General features: G+C 32.3%; 1 protein-coding gene across 7 annotated transcripts in view; it reads right to left on the bottom strand.

Moving 5' to 3' along the window:
- POT1 (protection of telomeres 1) overlaps positions 1-16,910 on the bottom strand; it is a 79,597-nt gene that overhangs the window by 12,504 nt on the left and 50,183 nt on the right. For all 7 annotated transcript variants that reach the window (XR_006778635.2, XM_045792723.2, XM_045792725.2 and 4 more), the window contains 5 exons: positions 13,618-13,773; positions 8,442-8,611; positions 7,255-7,343; positions 3,340-3,396; positions 1,179-1,335 (listed from right to left, as the gene is read on the bottom strand). Coding sequence is in view for 6 of the 7 variants with exons in the window: in XM_045792723.2 (XP_045648679.1) it covers positions 1,179-1,335; positions 3,340-3,396; positions 7,255-7,343; positions 8,442-8,611; positions 13,618-13,773 (629 nt within the window). In the remaining variant the exon portion in view is untranslated. The remainder of the gene's footprint in view (positions 1-1,178; positions 1,336-3,339; positions 3,397-7,254; positions 7,344-8,441; positions 8,612-13,617; positions 13,774-16,910) is intronic.

Below are 16,910 nucleotides of genomic sequence, written 5' to 3'. Positions count from 1 at the left end.
TCAGAGGGGAAAATACACATATGTTACTATTAGTGTACACAGACGCGCACACACAAATATACATACACACAAATATGTACTTTAAAATGGAAATGTACTCTATTTACACATTATATATTTAGAGGGAAGACAAACTGTATAAAAAAGGAAGAGATTAAAATAATTTCAGAACACGTCTTGAGCTAATAAGTACATTTTCATTCTAATGTCTTATAAAGTTATTTGTGTGTGTGTGTCTATATATATATATATATATATATATATATATATATACAGTAATTGATGTTTGCAATAAAGTCTGTGCCTGAGAATTCTCAATGATTAATAAAAATTTAAATTATATTTAGTATATTGTAAGACAGAAATATTGCCAACAAGGCTTTCTCTATCACTTACTTAGGAATTCCATCTAGGGGCACCTGGGTGGCTCAGACGGTTAAGCATCTGCCTTTGGCTTAGGTCGTGATCTCCAGGTCCTGGGACTGAGCCCCATGTCAGGCTCCCAGCTCAGTGGGGAGTCTGTTTCTCCCTCTCCCTCTGCCTCTCCCCCTGCTTGTGCTCTCTCTCTCAAATGAATAAATAAAATCTTAAAAAAAAAAAAAAAAAGAAATTCCATCTAACCAGAATTCTCTACTTAAAAATTTCAGTTATTAAAGGTTTATTTTTAAGAAGTTTTTTTGTGAAAAAAGAGAGTCTCCCCAAATATATACATACATTTAAGATTTTATTTATTTGAGAGAGAGAGAGAGAGAGCACGTGCACAGAGGGAGAGTAAGAGGGAGAAGCAAACCCCCCACTGAGCAGAGAGCCAGACGTGGGACTTGATCCCAAGACCCTGAGATCATGATCTGAGTCGAAGGTAGACGCTTAACCGACTGAGCCACCCAGGCGCCCCCCCAAATATTTTTATAGTTTATTATTTGTTTCCATGTATCAGAGTTACTAAATTGAATTTCAGATTTCAAAAAAGCACCTACTTTTATTTATCATTACTAAGAAATATGAGAAGGATTTACTGAGACTTTAGTATTTTCTCTTAAAAACGTTACCACTGTTTCAAAATACAATACACGAAGTCATAGTTTACTCATTGCCAGGTCTTAAACTAATATATACGAAAACGTATATTCATAAACACTATAAAATAAAAAACTTGTTTTATTATGGAAAATACTTACAGCACATGACATTTAGGACAATGAAGTTTAACAGACTGAAAGAGTATTCTGGGCTTATATGACCTTAATTTTGCTCGGATACGATACTGTTGAGGAGCTTTTTGTTTCAAAATAGCACATATTGGGGTTTTCTCCAAATACTGATGATCTGTAAGTACTAAAAATATTTAGATTAAATTAGAATAATCTATAAGAATAATAAGAATATTCATAATATGAACTCTCCCAAACCAGATACAGAATTGAATTAAATTATATTGTCAGCCTTGTTAATATTTTGCCACATTTATCATCATCATCTGTCCTTAACTCTCTCTCCATATATACCTCCTTACAGATTCATATATATGAATCATTTGAGAATAATTTCCAGGTATCATGTTCCTTTATCTCTAAATATTTCAGTGTGTATTTCACAAGAAATTTCATTGACCTATTACAGTGGAATTTTCAACCTCAGAACCCATAATGTTGATGTAATATTATCACTGAATCAACAGACATTATTCAGATTTCTCCAACTGTCCTATAATGTTCTTATTTAGAATTTTATTTTCGGGTCCAGAATCCTATCCTGAACCATGCATTGCATTTATTTTTCCTGTCTCTTTGGACTCCTTGAATGCAGAACGGTCCCTCAGCTTTTCTTTATCTTTCATGACACTGATAATATTAGAGGAGTAGAGGCCATTTATTTGGGTGTGTCTGGTTCTGCTCATGATCACATACAGATCATAAATTTTTGGCAGGATACTATACTATAAGTGATACAAGTATCCTTCTCTGTATCACATTAAGAGGCACATATGTTGTCAGTGTTTTCACTCCTGGGAATGTTAACTTTGCTCAGTTGGTTATGGTGGTATTCAACAGGTCTCTCCACTATAAATTTATTATTTCCCCTTTAAAATAAGAAAGTACTGGGGGAAATATAAATATCCCATTCCTCAGTAAATATCCTGATAGTTTAGGACCCACTGATGATTTACAACTAAATCAATTATTACTATCATGGTTGCAAAATGATTTTCTTCCCTAATTTCATCATTCCTTTTACATTATTAGTTGTCATTCTATTGTAACTAAGAGCTTTCCATTCAATCCCATTTATTTATTCATTTGTTCTTTTATTTACTACCCACATGGATTAATAGATTCCTACTTCATTTTTATTCCATTGTTAGTTTTTTTAATTTGATACTCAAATTGTATCAGATTCGACATGCTCCATCATTAACTGAGAACTTCTTTACCTTCTGGCACAATATGTTCCAGGCTCATCTTGTAACTCTCCTGTCCCAGTCCTGGAGTCTGCTATTTCTATAAGCAGCCCTGATTCCTTTTAAGGGGGAATATTTATAAGCCAAGATTTGTGAATTAGGTGCATTCATTGCTACTGGGCCACACCATTATTTCAAAGCCCTTTAACTGGACAGAGGTAGGGTATATATGTTCATACCTCTACCTACACACATGCACCTATACATGCATGAATATGTATCTGAATGAATACATGTATACAAAGACCTATCTACATCTACTTCTGTGTCTATCTGTAAAACCATGAGTACATACTGACACTTCCCATTCCAATAACATTACCACAAGCTTTCCCCCATTTCATAGGTATATGTTCTTTCTCCAATAATGAGAAACTCATATTTTTATAAGAGTATATTACAGAATTTCATTTAACAGACTTGTGCTTAAAAATATTTTTTCTTATTTTTTTTTATCTTAGCTGAAGTAACAGAAGGAGGGCATCTGACAGATTTACTATCATTGCTAACATTAAAGTTTTGGGGTATATTGTAAGGAGCTCCTTTATGGGCACACAGCTAAACGCACACTGTGAACAGACAAAAATTATGACACATATTTTACGTTCTCAAAATAAGACCCATTGCCTGTTAAATAGAATATGTTTTATAAATCTTACAGATAGATGACTTAAATATATAGTCAATGTAAAAACATGTATCTTTCTGAGTTCCATTTTATGCCACTTAGGATGAGGGACAGAAATAAAATATAAATAGGGCTATATTTTTGCCCTCATAGATATCTGCTCTCAATATTAGATAGGAACAAATTATTGGTAAGAACTGACTTTACTATACACACTATTACACCTATATTTAAAAATGAAACATGGTCTTACTTGTAGCTGATAGTTGCTGACATCTTTCTACCTCATATAGTGATACTGATCCAGAGCCTATAGGAAGGAGAAGGGAAAAAGAATTACACAGTTTTAAAATCCATTAAAAATCCCATGTGGCATTGAAAACTATAAAACAGTGCTGACAGGAACTGAAGAAAATCTAAACAAGAGTGAAATTTGCTATGTTCATGGACTGGAAGGCTCAAAGCTATTAAGACATCAATTCTCCCCAAACTGATCCGTAAATTCAATACAATCAAATCAAAATTGAGGAGGCTTTATTGCAGCAAAAGACAAGAGATTCTATCATTTAAGTGAAAATGTGAAGAACCCAGGATAGAAAATATAATCCTGAAAAAGAACAAAACTGGAGGACTTCAAGACTTATTATAAAACTACAGCAATCAAGGCAATTTAATACTGGCATAAAGACTGACGAACCTATCAACAGAATTACAAAGAAAGCCTAGAAATAAACCTGCATTCATTTTTGATAAAGGCGGCAAAGCAATCCAAAGGGAGAGCAAAACTCTGGTACTACAATAACTGGAAGTTAGTATGAGGGGAAAAAATGCTTAATTCACACCATACTACGAAGTATTTCCAGCTGGAAAACCCAGAAATAAACTCATATTTATACTCACTTGATTTCTGACAGACACCCAAGTCATCTTACAGACAGGAAACTAAGGGTGCTACAATGACTGGAAATCCATATTTTAAAAAATGTCTATCTCCTACCATACTAGTAGGCATTAAAAAGGAACGAACTACTAATATATGCAATATGGATGAATTTCAAAAACATATAGTGTGTAAAAGAGTACATAATATATTATTCCATTTATTTGAAGTTCTGGAAGAGGCACAATTATCTACGGTGGAAAAAAATCAGAATTTATGGGACTGGACTGGGGATCAGAATTGACTGGGAAAGAGCATGAGGGAACTTTCTGCAACAAGGGTGATGTTTTAGATTTTTAAAAGGATTTAAGTTACACATATTAGCCAAAGCTCATGGAATGGTACACTTAAGTTGTCCATTTCACTGCATAGAACTTTATACCAAAAATTTATAAAATCCTCAACAAATACTGAATTCTAGTTAATGATATTCATTCTGAAGTGTTTAGGAGATGTATTTATGTCTGTAACTTATTTTGAAATATATCAAAATATAAGATGGACTGACAGATTAAAAGAGAGAAGTACATGACAGAGCAAAGAGAATCCAGGTAGCAGGTATTATGAGTGTTCACTGTACAACTGTTTCAATTTTTCTGTATGTTTGAAAATTTTTGTTATTTTAGAAAAACACATTGTGAAAGAAAGAAACAAAAGAAAGAAAGAAAGAAAAAGAAAGAAAGAAAGAAAGAAAATACACTTATTAAATTGAATAGAATGACTTGATGAATACCATAAAATAGGATTTTACTTTAAGAAGAAAGCAGTAGTGAACATATCAGTAAGTTTTAATACTGCTTTCTAAAATGAAGAATTTGAGACCAAAAAAGTATCCATATTTTGCAATTACTTTAGCTTACCTTCTATTACATGCAACAGTATGTTTTTATAATTTATGTGACATCATATATATAAAGATATGATTAATTGTCCTTCTTCCTCAACATCACTAATAAATGGCATAAGAAGCCATGACAAGAGAACCTGAAAGGACAACTTAAGCTGGCAAAGTATAATTTCAATGAATCTGATTACTTAATATCAGCCATTCTGCATGAAGTGAAAACAATGGCAAAAACCTACTACTAAAGTAGTCAAATAATAAGAAAATCAGTGTAAAATATATACATGGTCTCCCACAAACTGATTAAAAAAAAAAAGGTTAAAAAATCCCACAGAAAATCAGATAAAGGCTAACAGCAGACAATTCAAAGAAGAGGAAGTAAAAAGGGCTGATAAATATATAATATTGTCAAGTTTCCAAGTACTCAAGGAAATTAATAAATAAGGTATCACCTCATACCTGCCAAACTGTCAAAATTTACATATACTGCTAACTTCCAATACCACTGAGAGTGTGAGGAAAGGACATTTTCCTACAGTGCTATTTGCATATGAATCCTATGACATTCTGTCATATAATGACAGAATCTATTAGAATAAAAGATGTGCCTACCCTTTGATTTATCAACCCCTCTTTTAGAAGTTTATTTTAGAGAAAGAAAAGCAGGAATGTACAATTGTTCAAGGATGGTTTTTAAAGCATTATTTGTAAGAGCAAAAAACTGGAAACAACCTGAATGTCTACTGAATGGAAAATAGCTGGATTTACAACATTAGAGTCACATTATAAAATATTGTGTACTATTAAAAGAATGAGCTTGAGTAACATGGATTAGCCCATAAAAGGTCTATGATCTACTGAAAAAGGAAGCAGCTGTATGGTATGGTCTCATTTCTTTTTTAATTTTATTTTTTTTTAAAGTAGGCTCCATGCCCAGCGTGGACCCCAATGCAGGGCTTTAACTCACAACCCTGAGATCAAGGCCTGACCTGAAATCAAGAGTCAGATGCTCAATCAACTGAGCCACCCAGGAGCTCCATTTTGATGAATATTTTCAACAGAGGGGAAAGTCATGTCTATGTGTAGGTATGTATATTAGGATAAACATGAAAGTGTTGAAGAAACCACACTAAGCTGTTAACATTACATCAGGAGTGGGCACAAGGGCATGGGGAAGCTGTATAACTTGGTATCATGACATGTATTAACTTTATACTTTAAAAACAATTTAAAAATCTTTGTAAAAGGAGAAAAGAGATTTCAAAAAGTATAATTACAAATTATGTTGTCCACAGATGACTGTCAATTGAAGTAAATTGGCCTGCTGATGGTAGTTTAAGTAATCACAGATCATGCTAAAATGCCATCACCAAGGTTCTAGGAAATATGAAGAGTTTCAAGGCAGAGAGAGTAAAGAAATGAAATATGTACAAAAAAATCAAATAAGCTGCACTTGAATCTGACTGACTTTGCCATCAGTTAATAGCTAAGTAGTCCTGGGCGAATTACATGACCCCTATCACTCAAAGCCTCAGTTTCCCTTCTGTAAAAGGGACAAAATAACTTCAATCTCAAAAGAGTGTTTGTTAGGATTAGGCACTTAGTAAGTACCAACACCAAGCAATACACGTTAATTTTAATGCTTATCATTACTGGTATAGAAAGAGAAAATACTCATAAAATAGTTTATATCATAGTAGGGAAGGAGTTAGATTGAAAAAAATATATATATATATATGGGATAAAAACATGACATAGATTCTAGCCCCAGAAAGTACCAGCAGATATTAAAGCAAAATGGTAAAGGAGAAAATCTTACAGATTTTTTAAATTTAGATTTGAATAGTCACCTATTCAGGTCGGCAATAATATAAATACAGAATCAAGTGTTCGTTTAAGATCTTGTAACTAGGAACCTGATGAACTTGATAAAGACTGGGAACCATGTGTATCTCTAAAATATGTACGATCAAAAAATAATCTAGCTCTTTGAAATAAAGCAGCAAAAGCAACCACTGTTCACTTTAGAAACTGACAAGCAAGGTGGTTGCCTAGGAAATACAGAATTTTAATGTATATATACACATACAATATGTGTATATATACACACACATGTAAACATACATACATAAATACTACATATATCACACATCCAGGAATCCCTACCTTTCTAATTTGAAAATGCAATTATACAATTAAGGGAGAAATAATGTTTACCTTTACATAGGACACATAAGATTTAGCCTGTTCCTTTACAATGAATATGGATTTAACAAAAAAAAGAGAGAGGCAGAGATGGGAAGATACTAAAAAAGAGAACTAATATTCATAAAGCCATTTCAGTTAGCAAAGACTGAACTGTTAACATTAAAAACTGTCCTTACTTGAAAGAGTCCGAAAGCTGCCCTCGTGTTCTGAATGACATATACCATCAAAACACTGATTGGCTGTCAAATCGGCAGATTCTAAAACCCTACAATTGAAAGAATATAATTTCAAACCAAATTGCATAAAACACAGTCAATATGATCAGTTTATTCTACCCTTAGAAACCAAGAAATCACTGAAATTGTATAAAAATTATGTGTGTGTGTGTATAACTTCTTCAGTAGAAGGTCTATGGCTTTCCTCAGATTATCTTGGAGTTCTAAGGTACCCCAAATTTAAAAAACCTGATTCTAGAAAGATATGAGTAAAACAGTAGGATGATGAAATGCCGCAAACCAAAATAAACTGGGAATTTAATGATGGCATTCGGTCAGAACAATCTCATTCCAGAATCCAAAAGTGAAATACTATGCTCTATTTAAGGCAATATGAGAAATAAAAAAGTAAACCTGATATAAAATTATTAAAATAGCGAATTTAATTGGTTTTAAAAGTCATGCTGATTTTAATATATTAAAATGTAAAAATATTATTTCAACTTACTGAATGGGTTTATTTTCTAGAACTCTTTGAAGATATCCACAAGATTTATTTTTACTTCTCTAGAATACTGGTGAAAAGTTTCTGTATACAGTTGAGTACTAGGGATACTTCAAAAAAAGAGAACTGCCTATGTAGCAGGACTTAAGGTACTATTTCACTTTCTGGGCACAAAAAGTTTTTAAAATATGATACTCCAAATCACTTCTGTTACCTATTTTATTAGTCATAGGCACATTAAAGAAATAATATTTTTTCATGGCAGGATTAAGTATATTTGGAGTTCTAGTTACGTATCAAGTTTCCCAAACTCTAGCTAAACTCCAGTTTCAACTGCCTGTTGGTTTACTGGGGAAATGTGTCAAATGGTGGAAGAAGAGCACAAGCACAGAGTAGACATATTGGAAACCTTAGACTACATCCCTAGCTCTGCTACTATTTAGCTATTTGAACCTACAATTGCTTGATTTCTGTTTCATTTGGTTCATCTATTTAATCAAATGGATAGTTGGCACAGGTTATGAGGATCAATTACAAAGAACTTACCAGATTCATCCACCCCAGTACAGAATAGTAGTATCGTGGAAATCAGCTTAATTAATACTTTATTCACAATTTCTAAATAGGCATATAATATGCTTACTTTTTCAGTTGATCCACATCAGAGTTACTTTCTGGCAAGACTCTGATTCCCCGGCCGTAACTGGTACCCCCATGGAGATGAAACTCTAGAGCTAACAATGTTGCCTGGTTCTCCGAATTCATTGATTGAAGTTTGGTATGGAGGCTATAAATTCTAAGAAAGCTTCCAACCTAAAAATACATTGTTTATTATTTAGAAAATGAAGAAAAATTGAACAATTTCTGATACATAAAATACTTAACAACCAATATGGGGTATAAGACCAACAATCAGGGGTGCTGACTAATCAGAAAGGATCCTGGTGTGTTATACTAGTGTGTACTAGGTATCAGCCCCAAGGACACTGTATCAAAACCAAAACATGTGTTTGTGTGTGTGTGTGTGCACAACTGTGTATACATATAAATGTATATGGATGTATATATATGCATGAATTTACGTATATGTTTACATAGACCCATGTATACACATCTACATCCAATATATACGTGCATGTATATTTGCATATATGTATGTATCCATTTATATCTATATTTTTCATATGGAAGACATATTTCCATGTCGGAGATATTAAAGTGTGAAATAAGATTGAGTCTTAGCATTGATAAAATGCAGTCGTTAGGAAACCCGTTACCTCAATCAAACTCAAACTCAAGCCCTCTATTTGATTTGGAAAACTGTTTACTCTGAAAATAAATGTTTTAGCTACTTTAAGGTGAGATTTGGGGTGCCTGGGTGGCTCAGTCGGTTGAGCATCTGCCTTCAGCTCAGGTTATGATCCCAGGGTCCTGGGATCGAGCCCCGCGGCAGGCTCCCTGCCAAGGCTCCTGCCAAGCAGGGAGCCTGCTTCTCCCTCTCCTGCTCCCCTTGCTTGTGCTCTCTTTCTTGCTCTCTCTAATAGACAAATAAATTCTTAAAAAAAAAAAGATTTAATTAAATATGATTGCTAAAATACTCTCATTATGAGAATACCAGAAATTTTTTTAATGTAATATAAATATCCCCCTATTCCACAAGTTTTATGGAAAGAAAACTTTTTCAATAAGCACTGTGTCTGTACACTATAATGTGAAACACATTCTATGAGTTCAAATACAAGATTAAACCAATTATAATTATGAACTAAATGTTCTATTATTTTAGATGTCTTATTTAATCTTAAAAATGTCTTTAATTATAGAGTATTTGGTATTCTTCTAATGTAGGAGACTTCAAATGACAGATGCAGAATGTTTATCAAAGAAATTGACACCTACTCAAAGGAAGAAGCTATATAACCTTTTTCCTCCCAGTCATGTTTTTGTGAGGAGGAGGCAGGGATTTAGGTCTTTTTTCTCTGACTTCTTCCACTGACAGCTACAACACAGCAGGGGAGCAGGGTAAAAAGAAAGAAGGAAAACACAGAAACAAAAAAGAAACAAAGACAAAACTGATTTTCCCCATGGTCTCCAAAGTAAGATATTGGAAGGAAAAAAACACTCTATTTTTATTTACTTTTATCTCATTCTTTCTGGATGTTTATCATTCTGTGATTCTCTTTAAATACAGGTAATACACTAGTACAATACAGGTATATAAAAAGCACTTCAAGAAGACCTAAACACCATGCGGGTACGTGGCTGGCTTAGTCTGCAGAGCATGTGACGCTTAATCTCAGAGTCATGAGTTCCAGCCCCACACTGAGGGAAGAGTTTACTTAAAATAAATAAATAAATTAATTAATAAAAACCACCTCCCTCTAGATAAAATGCTCTGTATAGATACAATTTTTTTAAAAAAAGGCATAAACACATGGAGAAAGAAATCATATTCATAAATGAAACGCTTCAACACTATAAAGATAGTAACCCCCCCAAATTAATCTTTAAAATCACTGTATTTTCAATCAAAATCCCCAGTGTCTTTTATGGAATTTGAAAAGCTGATTTGAATGTGACTAGCAAGGCAAGTTTGAAGACTACACTGGAGGGGGAGGGGGGAGGTTTGATCTACAGAATATCATTTAAAAATAAAGCTATAAAAAATAAAAATAAAGCTATAATAATTAAGACCCTGTGTATTAATGCAGACACACATATGAACATGGATATATCCTAAAAATATAATTTCAAAGAAAGCAAATTACAGAATAACACATCATATGCATTTTTCAGAGATAAGTACATAAAATAAAAGCATAACAAACATGGGTGTACATACCTACATACTAGGATAAATAGAAAGAAGATACTAGGAAGCAAAAAATGAGAATGGGCAGAGGCAAAGATTCAGTATGTAGAGATTTATGTCCTAAAAATTAAAAGTACCTGAAACGTGTGGCAAAACATTTGAGAATGTTAAGATGACAGGCACATGGGTATTTATTACACTAACTTTTCTACTGTTGACTTTCATAATAAAACAATAAAGACCAAGAAAGAATTTATTTATATAAATAGTCTATCAAGGTGGCAAACTGTTATTTCCAGAAATTCCTTCTGGAGGCAGCATTGTATTCTTTTTTTAAGCTTGCTAAATAAACTATGAAATATGCCAGATGTTCTACTATAATAGACACATATTGCTTAGTCTTGTCAATAATGGGATAAGATTCTAAACATGCAAGGGAGGGAGTCAGAACCAAAAATTATAAAAATATACTTCCAAAATTGTGATAAAAATCCGTTTCAGTAAACATCAAAAATAAAGCAAAGCAAATACAGCTATTAAGAAATTACTATCCCTTTAATTTTAATCTTCTTTACAAACTATCAAGAAATTCCCTTAAGTTTAATGTTTTTAATTACATGTATATGTCTGAAAATAACCAGTCGAACTACAGCTCTTGGGTTACTGAAGGCCAAAACATAATTATGACTATATATTTTTTATAATTATTTTTAAATTGTGTCAAGATAAGACTGATGATTGGAAATACAATGCTTTAATTTCTAGACAAAAAGTCTGAAATGTCTGTTTGTGTATGTGTGTGCCCATGAATATGTGGATTTGTGCTTGTGTAACACTTAAAAAAGCAAAATTGAGGAAAAATGTTAAGAACGATTTCAGTTGTAAAATGTATATAAAAGCCAACTATATGATAGTTTAAGATTCCCTTAAATATTCTCTGTATTTAAAAAATATTCTTTCCTGTTTCTGTACAACAAAACTCTGGTCCACATATTTCAGTAAAAAAACGCAATTTCAAACAGTTGTCTTCAAGTGCTGATAAGAATTCATTTGTATCAATGTCATCTGACTGGGGATTTCTTAGTATTAAACGGTATAAAGCGTGTCTTAGAACAAATAAAATGGGATGTCAATATACATTAAATAAAAGCCTACAGTTACATTACTTATACAGAGAAAATCCTTTTCATTTTTCTATTATATTGCACATAAATAATCAATGTTATGGTATCTTCAGAAAAAGATTAAGTGCCCTATATTTTCTCAGTACTGTGTACTCAGAGCACCCTCTAGTGGGTGAGATAAAGCAGACAAAAAGGGAGCTGAAAAAAAATCTGGAAGAAATTCACAGCCCTCATTGGTTCACTCATTCACTAGTAGATATTATTTACTTCATCCTTACTATAAGGAAAGCACTGTGCTAGGTATTGTTCAGGATGCGGACAAGGGAATTGGGATAAGCGAACAGAAAGACCTGTAAAAGCAGCATAAAAGAAAGAGAAGGAAATTAAATTGTGAAAGAAGAATCTAAAATAAAATGTAAACCTTTTTCATTCCTAAGAACTCAATCTGTATTTTTTTTAAGATTTTATTTTACTTGAGACAGAGAGAGTGCACAAGCAAGGGGGAAGGGGCAGAGGGAGAGGGAGAAGCAGGCACCCCACTGAGGAGGGAACAGGATGCAGGGCTTGATCCCGACCCCAGGATCATGACCTGAACCAAAGGCAGATGCTTAACCCACTGAGCCACCCAGATGCCCCAAAACTCTATCTGTATTTTAAAGACTTTGAATTTGCTTTATCATTACATTTATTTTTGAAATAAAGTAATCAATCTAGAGAAAATCAGGGAAAAGCATCAAAAATGCATCTTCAATGGTCAATTTTCTCTTGATATGTTAGGTATGAAAGCACGTGCACACACACATACAGGACAAGAAAGTTCAGTTAGCACCTTCCTGGACCCTGACTTTAACCTAATTTATCGATTTGAGTTGGGTGGGCTCATTTGTGGGTATGAGGAACTATTTCCTTCTCCAAGAACATTTATTTACAAAGGGAAACTGGGCATAAAATTCGTATCTAAAACAACTGCAATTCACTTCTACTATTTTCTTCCTATAAGTAGGCCATATAACTTTCTATAAGTAGGCGGTATAAGTCCCTAAAGGTAGGATGGAAGCTATTTGCAATAAAGAAAATAATTTCTTTACACTGCTTAAAAGGACTGGCTCTGGAAACAAACACTAAATTCAAATACTGCCGTCACCCAAGTAGCCATGAAATCTTGGGCTTAACCTGTGACTGCTCAGTTTTCTCACTTGTAAAACAGGAATGGCGACCATACCAACTGCACAGGATAGTGCTAAATACATATGATATACTTAACAAACGTTACTATTATTATTGTTACTATTAATGATGCCACTTATTGCTAAAAAAGATATTTGCAAATAAAAGAATTTAAAAAATAAAAAAAATAAAATATTCCCAATATTAATAATCAAGAAGTGCCATATCTGGACAGCTTATTTTTACCTAAAATATAACTCAAAAACAGTGAGCAAATTCTAATAAACTGCACAATACAAACACACAATTTATGATCTATATTAGAAGTGGATTAACAATTTTTTAAACTAATGAGTACAAAGTTGTGGCTAAAAATCAATTAATAAAGCTTAACATTTAAGCTTACAAATATTTTATACAATTTCATACAATAAAATTTTTCCTATTTTTATAGTAAAACTGTGTATAGCATTAAAATATTCAGGAAATGTTCTTTAATTTTATTTAAAAAGTTGCTCAAACCACTATAACTTAATGCATCTTCTAATAATTTAGTGTTTTCTAATAATTTATTTTCAATATATTTTACAAATTAAAAATTAAAGAAAAAATAAATTTGGAGTTAATTTCTAGACCTCAAATATCATCTATAAACGTGATTTACCCCACATTTACAAAAACAAAAAAAAGAGCAAACATTTGCTCCTCAACATCACCTTCAGAGATTTTGCCACTTGAACATGATTATCATAGACTAAAATGTCTATTGTCAGATTCTGCAGCCGATGGATATGACTTAAATCTCCTTCAAGTACAAGATCTTGTATTAAGACTCTCCAAGATGGGAACGGGGTCCTGGTGCCATCCCATACCTGCCATAATAGGGGAGAGCAAAGTTTAATGATCTTTTTGTGTAACTGTGGAGACTTTTAAAAGACTTTTATTTGTTGGTAATATAACTTAAAAGTAATTAAATGTATTCCCCCAAATATCTGCTGAACTTTAAATATGGTGTCTATTCTGACTGTAAAAGGACTGCATAAATATAGGACATGTGGAAAATGTAAAGAAGAAAAAAATTCACACTACCTAGAAAAAAGTACTAACATATTGTTGAATTTACTTTATTTCCTTACCATCTTATACATAAACCCTTAAGACTATATCTGCTAATTTTCTTAAGTATAAATCCCTAACTTTTAGGAATGTATTCTAAACTTTGCTCATTTTTTCACTTTGTTCTAATGTGGAGAAGGCCTTTACAAGTACAGACAGGGACATTCTGTTTACGTTAGAGGTTATGAATACAAATGAATGAAAGTCATGGGTGCTGGAAAAGGAAAAGATATAGTGGATTGCTATTAGGCTACGCTGAGATAAGGATGGGAACAGAGGCACAGGACAAGTGTACCCCACCCTCAACATGTGAGCTAGCCTGTGCTGTGCTAGGCTTTTAAGAGATAGCTATGTTTTGTTATAAAAGGGCATGACAAAAGACATCTGGCATGAGGTTAAGAACGCCTCTGTATGTAAGAAATTTGGCTGGAAAAGAGAAATAGGCTCACTGAACAGAAAATGCTCCATTTCTACAGAGAGGCTGTCTGCCAGGGTCAGCTTACAGAGGAATTATTCAATAATGGTGGTGACTATGCCAAGTTTCAAATAAAAAATCATTGAGTTTGGGTCACTCACTGTTCCCTACATTATTCAAAGAAACAGGACACTTTGAGAAGAGTTACATTATATGTCACAAACATTTTTCTCCACTTGGAATTTTTTCCTTCATTTTGTGTATACTGTTTTTGTGACTAAAATAGCTTTACAGACAACTCTACCAGTTTTTTGGGGGAGGAGCTGAGAGAGTAGAGTGCTGCTACATTGCTTTTATGCTTCAGTTTTAATCACTTATGACTTAGTCTTTTTTTTTTTTAAATAAATTCTGGAACTTTTGCAATTTTGTTTCAATACTTAATCTGTTAGGAATTTGTATATTATATATAGATCTGATTCCTTTTTCCAAATAGATAACAATCATCATTTAACAATCTGTCTTCATCAATTTGAAATGACACTTAATGTTATTTTTATCATGCATATATTATATGTACAGTATAAGACTGTTTTTGAGGTTCCCAGTCTTTTCCATTGATCAGTCTTACTATAATCTTAATTTCTGTAATTTTATAATATGATTTGATATCTGATACGGAGGTCTCACTGAGTTTTCTTTGTCAAGTTTTCTTGTCTTATTCTTGACCATTTAATGTTCTAATAAATTTCAGAATTATAGTCAATTTAGAAAATATGGTTTTAATTAAAATGGCATTTTATTTTAAAACACTTTAAAAAAGAATCAAACCTTTTAATAATTAGTCCTACTTTTCTTTTATGCTCCTGCTTTCTAGGTTTCTTCACAGAAGTTCAGGGATTTCTTGCCTGAATTGTCTTGTTTTACAGTCATTGTGACATTGGGAGAACTTTTGTTCAATTATATGTTCTATTTATTCTAGTATGTAGCAAAGCTATATTTCACTAATGTTTAAACCAGTGATCTCACTAAACAATTTTATTAATCCACATAACTTTTCACTTAATTGTTTGGGTTTTTATATCTTGTGAGTACTGATCTTTTTTTCTTTCTTTTAGAAGTGTTATGTCTCTCATTTTTTTTCTTATCTTAGTGAATTCTTGAGATTTCCAAACAACGTTAACAGAGAAAATAGTGGGTATTTTTGTCTTGTTCCTGGCATCATTGACTTCAGAATTTTACCACTAAATATTTTGTTTGATTAATTTACAGGAGAAATTGTTTATCAAGTTAAGGACAAATACTTCTAATTCTATTTTGCTAAACATTTTCACAGATATATTTAATATTCACAAAGAGGATTATAATTTTCTTTAAAATTAAACCATTTCTGATTTCTAAAAATAAACTGTGGATTACAGTATATTATTGTTTTAATATGTCATTGGCATAAAGAATAATTAAAATAAATTAGTATCATAATTACTAATATAGGAAACAAAACTGGTATCAAATCCAGGCTGAGAAAGGAAATAATTATGCTACATTCCATGCTTTTCAGACCTCACCTAGAGTAATGTCTGGTTCCTTCCGTGTTTAAAACATAAAGTTATTTCTGGTATGTGATAGGAAAATCAATTTCAGAAAAAAAAAATCACTCAAAATTTGACTTCCCAGAGATAACATAAGTAAAATATTGCTACACATTCTTTTTAATGTAATTTTACTATGGATATAATACATTTTAGTATATAAATAAAACTGCATTAATTGCCAAAAAGAATATTATGAGTATCTATCTTAATAACTATGTCTACCGTAGTCATTTTATTGTAAGAGTATTCCATAATACATGAATACTTCACACAATTCTCTATTGTTAGTAATGAGTGTTTCCAATTTTTGTTACAAGAAATATAAGAATATTCTTTTAAATGCATTTTTCCACACTTACAAAATAAATTTAGAAGATTTACAAAAATAAATTCACTTCTGAATGTAGTATTTTAAAATAACATCTAAATGAAAGCTGTTTTCACTTATATGAAAAGGCTGTCTATAAAAATTGGATACAAGCGTATATTTTGTTGCTTTAGAGTGAATGTAGATCCAGCCATGTCAACTGAAAGGTGGCAGATTTTTTCTCAGGATTTAAGAATTTTCTAACACAGCAGTCAAAAGATGGGGTATATCTGCACAGTAGATTACTTCTCATTGGAAGCATTCAGTGATTAACAAATGCTCATCTGTTAAGGATGTCACTTTGGGCAAAAAAGTATGACCTTATGACCGGCTGACCTAGGATTCCTTGTAACTTTGGAAGATTTTACTTTGCTTTAACTTTAGCTGTCATACTTGACTTAACTTTTTTTATAGCATGCAATTACTTTTTTCAGAGTATTTCATGTGTATATAAATGTGCTTTCAATTTTAAAAACTTCTTTTATTCAGGGATTTCTATCTTCCCCGTTCCTTAATAAG

The sequence above is a fragment of the Ursus americanus genome, chromosome 3 (assembly GCF_024610735.1).
Source record: "Ursus americanus isolate L20-20 chromosome 3, mUrsAme1.1.p, whole genome shotgun sequence".
NCBI lineage: Eukaryota > Metazoa > Chordata > Mammalia > Carnivora > Ursidae > Ursus > Ursus americanus.
Note: the sequence above shows the minus strand (reverse complement) of the source record. Positions and strands in the feature narration are given on the sequence as shown.